The following is an 11,329-nucleotide window of genomic DNA, read 5'->3' as shown; positions in this document are numbered from 1 at the left end:
ACAAAGTCAGAACGCAGGGATTCACACAACACTGGTCAGGGGGAGACAGAGGGACGGAAAACGAGCAACACCAAAACATATGCAACTTGCAGCGAACCTGAGAAGAGTGAAGAGCAAGCACTTAAAAATCATAACAGCAGCAATAATAACAGTAATAAATGCTTATTTTTAAATAACCCTTCCACGCTACGTTTCACCCATCTCCTGGGGAGAGAAACGGCTGACCACCGAAGTTTTGTGCGGGTCTGGCTGGGGTTTGCGGGGTTGCACTCGAAGCTCTGCGCGCGTACGGCGGGGGATGTGGATGGGGGAGCTGGGGAGAGGGGAGAAAAAGCAGAAAGAGAGAAAGAGGGAGAGAACCCCAGCTACGCCTTCCTCTGTGCCTCCGGGGCGGGGGGTGGGGGGGAGGCGACCCTTTTCCCGAGGCTGCCAGCGGCGGGCTAGGCGCGGGGGGAGGGGGGGGGGGGGAAGGGAGAGGGGGGGAAGGCTGCCCCCCCTCTGCCCCTCCCTGCCTGCCTGCCTGCCTGCCCGCGCAGAGCGGAGGAGGGCGGCTGCCGCCCGCGGATGCTGGGGCGCGGGCGGCGCGGGCAGGGCGGGCGGCTCGGGCAGGGGACCTGTCCTTCAGCACGGCGGGCCGCCGAGCGCTCCTCCCGCACCGCCGCCGCCGGCCGGGGAGCTGTCCTTCAGCACCAGCGGCCGCCGCCGCCCCGGGAACTGTCCTTCAGCACCAGCGGCCCGGCAGCGCTCCTCCCGCACCACCGCTACCGCTGCTCCGGGAGCTGTCCTTCAGCACCGCCGGCCGCCGCCGCCGCCGCCGCCGCGGGGGAGCCGTCCAGCACCGCCGCCGCCGCCGCCTTGATGCAGTAGCGGGGCCCGGGAGCCGCCGGGGGCCGCCGCGGGGCAGGGGGTGCCGCAGCCCGGCTCCGCTCCGCGCCCCCCGCCCGGGAGGGGCGCCGCGACTGTCCCCCCTCCTCCTCTTCCTTCTCCCTCCCCTCCTTCCCCCCCCTCTCCGGGAGCCCCCCTCTCTCCTCGCCCACCTCCGCCGGGAGCGGGCGCCGCGGCTGTGCGGAAAAGCCATGGGAGGCAAGACCTCGGCACCTGTTCAGCTGAAATCAAGGGCTTACAGTATACTGGGCACTCTGGCTTGGTGGTAGGAGCGAGTGAAAGGAAGGAGAAGCAAGGAAGAAAAAGTGAGAGAGGATTGGAGCGACTGCCGCTGCCGGGAAAAAAAAAAATAAAAACACAAGGAAGATAACTGGAAGGAAAAGGATTTTCATGGCGCAGGCTGCAGAGCTAAGCAAGAAGACTGAAGGTTGCATCTCTGCTCTTACAGTCTCTAACTGTCTAGGTCCAGATAATGAGAGATTGTGTTGAGGATGCTGCTGCTGCTCCCCTGTTCACTGTGGAAGCCATCTCCAAATTAGCCATTACATATGGAAACTGGAGACCAGAATTTTAGAAAAAGGGATTAAGGCGTCTCGTTTTGGGGGGGGTTCTCTCTTTATTTGTTTGGTTTTTCTTGGTTCTTTTCTCTCTTTTTTTTTTCTTTTTCCTTTTTCCTTTTTTTATATTTCGACCAGAACGTTTCCGATTTAAAAGGCAAGCCTCTTCCCGTGTGGTCTTTCTAATTTACACTCTTTTCCGTGGGCTTTCTTACCTCCCTTTTTTGATATCTATCTCTCTATATATACCTATTATATTATTAGTCGGAATTATTATTCTTTTATTTTATTAAACACACACACCCCAAGAATCAGAAGGCGGTTGGGTATTTGTATAATGAAGAATTATGGGGCTCTTTGACAGAGGTGTTCAGATGCTTTTAACCACCGTTGGTGCTTTCGCTGCCTTCAGCCTGATGACCATAGCTGTGGGGACCGACTACTGGCTTTACTCCAGAGGGGTTTGCAAGACTAAAACTGTCAGTGAGAACGAAACCAGCAAAAAGAACGAGGAAGTCATGACCCATTCTGGATTATGGAGAACCTGCTGCCTGGAAGGTATTTGGTTCTGGATCTCCACATACTCCCCCTTTCCTCTCCCACCACCCCGTATTTCTCTCCCCCTCCAAAGAAATCCCTCCACATTCCACCATTTTCTCACTTCATTCCTTTCACCACAGACCGAGAGTGGTGGGCTCGGTTACTCAGGGCACAGAGGCAAGAAGACAGGCAAAACATTCTCTGCTCCATTCCCTTCTCCCTTCCTCTTTCCCCCTCTCTCCTCCCACCCCTTCCTCAAAAATTCACTTCCCTCCTCCAACTGGAATAATGTGTGTGTTACAAAAACACTGAGAGATGCTTGCAAAAAGCAACTCTGCGGTCTGTCTGTCTTCAGCTTGTTTGTGTTGCCTGGGAAAGCAATGCCAAAATGCTGTATTATTGCTGTGCTCCGGCTGTAACCACAGAGTGAAATAATTGCTCTCTTTGCAAATGGCTTATTTACAAAGACAAGACTGGCAGTGAGGGGCAATGTGGGGAGCGGGTGACTGCAAAGCACTTCAGATGCAATTATTAGTTCACTTGAGGAGGGAAAAAGAGAGAAAGGGAAGCAACCCTGTTATGTCCAAAATGCCTGGTACAGTGAATCTAACAATACAAGTCATCTCGAGCAGAGTTCAGAGCATTTCGTAATGTCTGTAAGCAACCACATCTCACTGGGCTGCGTTCAGAGGGGTTTAGTTGGCGGCTGATTGGTTTGGTTGGGGCTGAGATTTTTCCCACGTTTGCTTGTTGTTGGGGGGTGGGTTTTTGTTTGGGGCTCTTTTTTTTCTTTTTTTTCATTTTTTTTTTTTTTAAGGTTTATGGTAAAGGCTAAAAATAAACAGGTCTCTGAATGGAAAAATCAGCCTAAGTCTGATGTGGTGAAACTGAAGAGCAACTCAGTGACATGTCTGATGGCAGAAGAGACACCGCCGCAGCCAACTTCTGGAATCAGATGTTCCTAAGGGAGGGGGAAAGAAAAGAGGGGCCAGTGATTCGCTTTTAAATATGTGTTGCTCAGTACTGCTATTGGTGTACGTGTGGGCTGGGGAGGTGGTCTTCAGCCTGTGCTGGAGGGATAGGGGCAACCGATGTAAATGCGTGGTTTATGTTACACACGTAGCGAGAAGGAGAGAGAGCGAGCACAAGAGCGCACATTACAACCCATTGTAAAAGACCTGCTTATGAATCAGCCACCAGCTGGAGGGTGGGCTGCCAGGGGTTTATGGACATCCAGGGATAATGTCGGTGTCTGTGGTGTCCACCAGAGCTGGGTGTGCCTGGAGCTCGCCGATGGGAGAGAGCGGGGAGTGGGTGCCGCAGAACTGATTTTCTAAGCCCAGCACTGGGAGATGGAAGGCAGGGGGGAGGGGGGAATAAACTATGTATGTCCTGATGTCTCTCACCAAAGCAAGCTAAAGCTGCTGTTTGGAAATGGTTGTGTCCGGGAAGAAGCGCGAATTTCCCCCCCATTCTTGGTGCAAACGGTTGAGTGATGGCTGGACATGTTTTGAATAGCTAAGTGACTTCATTGAGCGATGGTCTATTTGACGCATACTGCATTTAGTGCCCTTTGTCAACCCAAACTGCTGCCTTTTAACATATCCTGCAGAGGAGCTCTATGCTGAATACTATATGCTGTCTCCACGCCAGAAAATCAATAGCAGTAAATTAATGGGGGATGTTTTAAACACACTCACTCACACACACACACACACATTTCCTCCATATAGATAAATATATAGAGGTATATATTAATAAAAAATGAAAAGCCTTTCACAAAGCTATTCATTACAACTGGGGAAGGAGACATCTCCTTAATTAAAAATTAATGAGAGAGAGAAGGGAAAAAAAAAAAAAAAAGGAAACCCAAATGCAAAGCCATGCGGGTAAGGGAGGCTGCAGGGAAGAACTCCCTTCCTGAGACATGTCCCCAAGCTGGAGGGCGGAGGGAGGCTGGGGTGGAGACAGGAGGTATGAGGACCCCGGCCAGGAGAGGCAGTGAATTCAGATCATGTCTATCTGCCCACAGAGCCATACCCAGAGGAACGTGGTCCGAGGGGGAGGAGGAAGGGGCGGGTGAGGTTTGTCAGATCGGAGGAGCTCGGGGCTCCTTCTCTTTTACGTCTGACAGGACCCCACAGGCACTGTGGAGAAGTGGCTTGCATGGCCAAAGAAAGTGCCAGGATGCTTCCAATTAAAAGGTCAGAAGTGCCCCCAGCCCCCTCAAGTGCTGCCCTCCCAGTCCCCCTGCCCTGCCTGTTGATGCTCTCCAGTGGGCTCAAACTGCAGCCCTGCATGAAGGGTGCGAAATGCAGCCTGAGCGCAAGCTGCCTGGCACTGGCAGGGTGCTCTCACTCGCCCCAGCCATGTGAGGGTTGGGCTGGCCCGTTCCCCCAGCCCCTGGACGCCAGGCAGAAGTGGTGAGAGGGATAGGAGGGTGCAATGCACCACACAGGAGCTGAGCCCAGGTCTGAGTCCCTAGCCTGAGGGCACAGGTTGCACCAGAACTTGAATAAAGACTCCGTAGCAAGAGCATCTCAGCAGGAGGCAAAACCAGTCCTACAGCCACATGCTGAGCAGGGCCTGGGCATGGGTTTGTCTCATGGGATGGCACGGCACAGGTCTGGCACCACCACTGCCGGGATGCCTCCACTTGGCTTCCTGCAACCCCACAGCCTGCACGGGTTGGTGGCTGGCATTCTCTTGCTCCCAGGACAGCACAGACAAATATCCACACCAGCCCCTGGACAGCAGGCCTCTTACTGTCACCTCTGATCACCTTACAGGGGGCTATCATCTTTCTCAGCAGAAGGAATCAGAAAAGTGTCCCTGGTTGACTTACTCTCCCTGCTGAAAGCTGCCTGCTGGTGAGCGGGAGGGAGAAGTGTGCAGCAAAGACTCCTTTCCCTCATGATGCAGAGGGTGGTCTGATTTGTGGAGGGAAGGGCTTGGTCCCAAGAGGCTGTAAAAAGGGCAAAACCCTTGGACTCTGCTCAGACCCTGCCCATGGTGTGGCAAAGGCACCTGACAAAAGGTGTGGGACAGATGCTTCTACTGCCTGGGGTGCACATCAGGGCAGGTCTATAGGGTGAGGGGAGGTAATGAAGAGGAGGGCAGGAGGCTTTGTAACAAGAAAACGATCAAAAGAGCCCAAACTGCTTCCTGCTACCTGCTAGGTAGGAAGCCTCTGATGAGCTTGCCTTCATTTCTGAGGATGTGGGGGAAAGCTGGCATTAGTCAACACTGTAGGCTGTCAGAGATGGTGGACTCTTCATGTTCAAAATATTGTACTAAATTGTCTTTTGTTTTCTTAGCCAAGATATCCAGTAGCAAAAATGGACATGGGGACTCAGTCTCGGGCTGTATACACATATATGCTACAGTCAGAATTGCAAGTTCCTTTTGGGTTCCCCTCTCTTCAGTCATTCTGTTTCCTACAGTGGACTTTCAGCCAGCATTTTCAGATCTTTGTATTGCTCCAAAGAGGAGTGTCATTTGGCATGTTCCTCTTCTGTTGGGATTTCCTTCCCCCTTTCTTGTGTCCTACAGTGAGCCCCTGTTCCATGGTGGGACTAAAGCAGAAAGGCAGTGTCGGTTCACATTACTGTAGATCACACCTCTGAATTTTTTCCTAATCTTCCTTGAGATAATTCTTTCTCAGACTTTGGGGTTGCCCAAATGTGCCTCCAGGCCACTCAAAAATCTTTGCCCTTCGAGAAAAATGGCCTTTCTCTGCCCTTTAACTGTGTAGGCACAACACACACGTACACCAAGAAATTGAGATCTGCAAGCTCATGTCACACATGGATACTGCACCTCTTACAACTTCGAAATGGCTGCGGATCTTCCAGCCTAATTCCTTCTTGGCAGAGAATGCTTTAAAACCACTTTTTATTATGAGTGATGCCTTGTCTAATTCTTTCATTAGCTCCTGTAGATCTCCTACAGGATCTCAAAAAGTGAACGACGATGCCTTATCAGGGTCTTAGGAAGCAAGCAAATGAAATGTATTTTGTATCTGTAGGTTATTGGTTTTGTCATGTTGTCATTATTATTAGGAAAGGGATAGGTCTGGGAGGCTTTTATACCGAGAAGGAGGGAGAGAGGAGTCCAGGGCAGGCAGGCATGAGTGATGCGCATGGGGTTAGACATCCCTGTAGATCTGACTGGTGTGAAGGCAAGTAATTGAATGGATGTTGGTGCAGAAAATAATTCCTGCCTAGAGACCCTTCCCAAGGAAAATTAATGAGCTGATCTGTTCCCTTTCCAGCTTGTTATATCTGAACAGCGCATGAGAGTTAAGTGCAGTTTCAGTGTTTGCAAAAATGAAGAGCTGACAGCAAAGTGAGGCAGGGCACAGGCAGTGGACAAGCTTCTGCCAGACAATTCTGGCACTGCGTCGCTTCCTCGCTCTGCCTTCTCCCACTGCTGTTTGCTCCTGGGCCACTTCTTTCCTTTGATGCGCATCTTATGAGTTGTTTTTCCCTTATCTTCCCTCTCACCTTTCCCGATTTCCTTTCTTTTACCCTTCGTTTCTGTCAGCGTTCCTAGTCTTTGCGCTGCGGAATTGCCTGACGTCCTACTTCCAAGGATCCACAAATCTACTGGGGTCCTTTCCCCTGACTCTTGCTGTTCTGATCCAGGAGCTTTTCTGAACACGCAGTGAAAACAGTGGTAGGTTAAGTCGGGGTCTCCATGTCTTCGCAGTTCAGGACCAGAAGCAGCCTAGCACAGCCCTGAGATGCAGCAGGAGGCAATGGCCTGGCACATAGCTGATCGCTGCTGGCATTGCATCTGCCAGAGAGAAGGAGGATGCAGAGCTGGACAGGCCTTGGATGAAGAGGAAGACAAAGGATTTTAAAAAGTGGGGTGGCAGATGGTGAGGGACAATTACTCGTCATGCCAGACTTGGATGGGTTTGGTTCTCCTCTCAGCTTCAATTCACACCTGACTGTAAGTTACCGAGAAGGTAGGGATTTGAGGGGCTGAGACTTGCAAGCTCAATTCCTTCATAAGGTTTGACAAGGAAATGCTGTTACTCATCAGAGAGTTGCTAGAACCGACTTTTAAATTGCTTTTAAATTATGAATCTTCCTACTGACAGAGAAAGAGGAATGGGTTAATATTGTCCTGAAATGCACCAGAAATTGCCTTGCTGAAGAGAGTGAGAGCGAAATGCGGTGGGAGGGACATGGAGATGCAGTGTGGCAGCAGTAATGTATAAAGAAATTACACAGAGATAGAACAAATGTCTCTTTGCCAGGGAGACCAGGAGCTATTCCTATGCAATGTTTCCCTTTTAACCCATCTCTTTCCCCATGCAGCCCTCTAAACCCCCGTCTCACTTCGCTGTGGTTTGGTACGATCTAAGCAAGAGTTTTGGGGGAGGAGGACAGCTGAGGTTTGACAGCAGAAGCTCCATATTTATTTAATTTAAAAGCAGTAGCGAGGAGGTTGCCGGGGGGAGCAGGGAACATTTCAGGCTCTCAGATGGCTCTGCCCCCTGCCCCTGTTTTAAGAGCAGATTCCCAATCAAGCATACCCAGTTTATCCCAGGGGGAGCCCTCGCTGCTCCATTCTGCGCTGCTTCTCCCTTCCATATTGCACTCGTTGTCAGGGGGTGTGCTGCTGCCTTTCACGGGCAAGAAACCTTCCCCCTTGCAGGGGACTCTGGGGGAGGGAAGGGGGCTGCTGCCAGGGGAATGGGTTAGCAGCGGGGCTCTCGCTCCATCTCCTCCCCTCGCAGTCCCCATCCCAGGGCGACAGCTACCCGGCAGGCGAAACACAGAGCACAGAACAGGTCAGGCATACGCAGAGCGTATTGTAAATACAATACACCTAAAAGTTATTTTTTCCCTTGCCTGTATGACCCCAGCTTTTTCCTCGCCCTCCATCTTTGACTCATTCTATCCATCTCCATTTTAATTTGTTCTCGTTTCCCTCCCCTGTTTCTCTTCTTTATTTTTCTCTTTCATCTTCATGTGTCTTCTGTGCTTTCTCTTAAAAGCAGCTTTTCCTTCATTATTTCTCCCTGTTTCTCTCCAAGTTCTCTGAGGCCCATCCCCCTTGCTCTTTCCTCTGTTATATTATCTTGTTCTTGCTCTCCTCTGTACCCTTTGCTCCTGCCATCTCATCTCTCTGTCCTCTTTCCTCTTCTCTCTGCCATCATTTCCCCCTGGCTTTCTCCCATCTCACACAGCAGCATTCTCCCAAGCTGAAGGACCCCATCCTTTTGGAGCTGTGCTGCCTTTACGCTCTAAAGCAACTCTTTTCCAACCCTTCTCCAGCTTTCCCCTTTCTCCTTTCTCTGGCCAGTGTCCCCCCTCCTTGAAGCAGTGTATGACACCGGTTGCAGTCACTGTCTTCTTTTGCCCCCAGGGCAGCTGAGCTACCACTGAGGGGGGTGAGATTCAAGCCCCTCCTTCTGGTCCCCTCATTGCTCGTTGCCTGTGGTCAAGCCAACATCCCTTCACTTTGCTGCCTCCAGCCTCTCGTGGCCGGAGGGCTCACTGGCAGCTCAGCTGATGAGCTGGCTCATCTGCATGCAGCCAGCAACTGGGCTGGAAGGAGCTCACGGCAGCCCTAAATACCCTCCCTGGCAACCCTCAGACATGGATCAGGACAGGATCCAAATGGAAAATAAGGGTCTCTGTAGCCATAACCCTGGGGCAGTTGTTGTGCACTACAGTGAAGGATCTCTGGTTGTCAGGAAGAAGTGTCTCAGCAAGCAGTCGTCCTTTTCAAGCTGTTTACAGGGGGATGATTTTCTCTGTGATTCTCAGGAACGACAAAGGGGGTGAGGTGAATGGGGATGGGGTCTCCAAGCCCAGTGGATCTCGATGATCTGCTGAATGAACCTGAGTGAGTCAGGTCAGAGGGTACTGCTGGGTGGTGGGAAAAGGGGGATTGCATACCGTGCAGGGCTCTACATGAACTACAACAGTTCACTGGATGCCAGAAACAGGGATACTGCTGTCAGTGGCCCAGTGTGGCCCATGGCTGTAGACAGAAAACCCACCACCAGCAAGTCCCCAGGCATCAGGAGTAGAGCAGGGGGGCTAGCAGAGAGTGCAGGAGCAAGGGCCATCCAAGGCAGAGGGTTGTGAAGTCAGAAGAGGGTTATTAAAAAGGGGACAGGGACAAGGAGGAGTAGGAAAGACCGTGTGTACGAAGGCAGCCTGCAAGGCTAGACGTGTTTGCTTGGAAAAGGAGGTGAATGAGAGGGAAAGTGATTGGATTGTATTGAATAATGAATGGGCTAGAGAAGATGGATCAGTAGCTCTTGATTTCCCCATTTTGTAACACACAGACAAGAGAACCTGACGTGAGTCACCGGAGACCCAGTTAAAGCTTTCTCATTTGATGCGTATCAGGGCTGTGGAGCTCATTGCCACCCGAGCTCCCGTGGCCAAGATTTTAACCACATTTAGCAAGCAAGTGGCCGTTTACGACAGAGTTCACAAAAATTAAGCGTCCTTCTAATGGATGTGAACAGCATTTTGGGTGTTTCGTAATTCAGCAATTAAGCCAGTCGCCATAAAAACTAGGATAACATTTCACAAGGGCAGTCTATCCCCTATCTGACTACCATGTGCTTCTTGCCTCTTCCCTGAAACATTTGTCACGGATTAAACAGAGCTCAGATTTACTTAGTCTGGCATTTCTTTTGTTTCTAGATGCTATGCTATGCAGTGGCAATATAAGATGCAAACTAGGCCTGCGTCTCTGCTGGTGTCAATGACTGCCCTAATTTGACAAATTAACAGCGAGTTTAGGTATTTCTATCATATTTTTCTAGGAAGGATCTGGGATAGAGAGCAATTAAGAGCATATGGAATTAAGTGGAGTCCTTTTTCTTCACACCCCAGGGTATAAAGCAAGTATTTAGCAATGAAGGTGCTATATATGTGCGAAGAATTATTATTGTTGAAGTCCCTGCTTCCCAGAAAGCAATAGGCTTTGGGTCTCTTTGATGCTATCATGACTAAATTAGAAACGAGGTTGTCTCTTTTCTCTTGTATCTGTGGAAATGATTACCGAACTGGCATCCGATGACGTACAATACAGTAGTGTTTCTATGCACAAGAGATGAAGGCCCAATTCTCCCCTCGTTTGCACTGATGCAACCTCACTGACTCGGACAGAGCCACGCTGCTTACCCTCCCCGTGTAGGCAAGGGGAGGATGAGGCTGAGGAAGGGCTGTGCATGATTTAAACATCCATGCCCCCAAGGTCACTGCGTGTCCCCGCTTTGCCAGTGCTATACCCGGCAAACCAGGGGCTAAATTCACTTCCAGTGTGAGTGGGTGCAACAGCCACAAGGATAATGACATTCTGTGCTTATTTTTGCCAGCTGTTCACCCAGTCCAGCAGTTCCTTTTTTTAACTATTTCCATTTTCATTGTCTTTCACCCTCATTAGAAAAATTCAACCTGGCTGCCCTCCCTGTGGGATAAAAATCTTCTTACGGACTCCTCACCTTGGATCGGTGAGCGTATAAAATACCAGAGGTGACCATGAATCCCCTGGCATTCACCTCGCTCTCTTTCTTCTTTCTGCATTTCTGTCTTTCATTGAATCCCTTTTATTTACCGACAGCCTTCTGTCTCCCAGCCCCATTTATCCTTTTTGTGTTACAGAAAAGCTCTCCCATAAAATTCCCAACTACACAATCAGAGTTTTCATAACAAGCCCTGCAGGATAGGTGAAATCCACTTGTGTTTCTGTGGCACAGGCTGCTGAAGTTTTTATACTATCTTCCTATCAAATCTGTAACTCCCCAGAGAAGCATATGGACTTTATCCTGCACCTCCTATTCCCCCAGAGCATATACTCCTACCTGCTAGCTGTGAAAAACAGAAAATGAGGATGGTATACAAAAACTTGAGAATGCAATGCCGTCCTATCCATGGGTAGAAATTCCTCTGATGTGTGTTTTTGCTAGAAGCAAACAACTATAAATTTCTGATTTAGCTTGTTTTATAAAGTATACATTCTGTCAAATAAAGAATAACACTATCCACCTCCGTCCCCTGGATTTTCTATCCCTTTCTGATTTTTCTCTTCCTATTTCTCAGTTTTCATTCTCCTCCTGAACATGATTTTTTTTTAGTGTCTGTTTTATTTTTCTCCTCCCACTGCTTCATAACTACATTTCATTCTTAAATTTTCTATCGCTCAGAAAACTCTCTTCAGGTCTTGTTTATACCACCAGTGTAGCTGCAGAGCAATGGATCACGCTTGAACACAGAACATTTCCCAGGTTTATGGTCGTGTTCATTCAGTATCATAGAGCACTGTCAATCAATCCACTCTTGATCAAACCCTATTTGCTGCCTCCTGCA

The 11,329-nt window shown here is 49.9% G+C and overlaps 1 protein-coding gene across 2 annotated transcripts in view; it reads left to right on the top strand.

Moving 5' to 3' along the window:
- Nucleotides 1-528: 528 nt before the first annotated feature.
- Nucleotides 529-11,329, top strand: part of CACNG2 (calcium voltage-gated channel auxiliary subunit gamma 2) — a 53,108-nt gene continuing 42,307 nt past the window's right edge. The window contains exons 1-2 of one of the 2 annotated variants that reach the window (XM_063321872.1): nucleotides 529-1,312; nucleotides 1,855-2,000. In XM_063321872.1, coding sequence (XP_063177942.1) covers nucleotides 1,859-2,000 — 142 coding nt within the window. In that variant the 5' untranslated portion in view covers nucleotides 529-1,312; nucleotides 1,855-1,858. Of the gene's footprint in view, nucleotides 2,001-11,329 lie in introns of both variants that reach the window. The other variant, XM_063321864.1, reaches the window with a different exon arrangement.

Source organism: Chroicocephalus ridibundus, chromosome 1 (assembly GCF_963924245.1).
Source record: "Chroicocephalus ridibundus chromosome 1, bChrRid1.1, whole genome shotgun sequence".
In the NCBI taxonomy this organism is placed as follows: domain Eukaryota; kingdom Metazoa; phylum Chordata; class Aves; order Charadriiformes; family Laridae; genus Chroicocephalus; species Chroicocephalus ridibundus.
The sequence above is the reverse complement of the archived record's forward strand: the minus strand, read 5'-3'. Positions and strand labels throughout refer to the sequence as shown.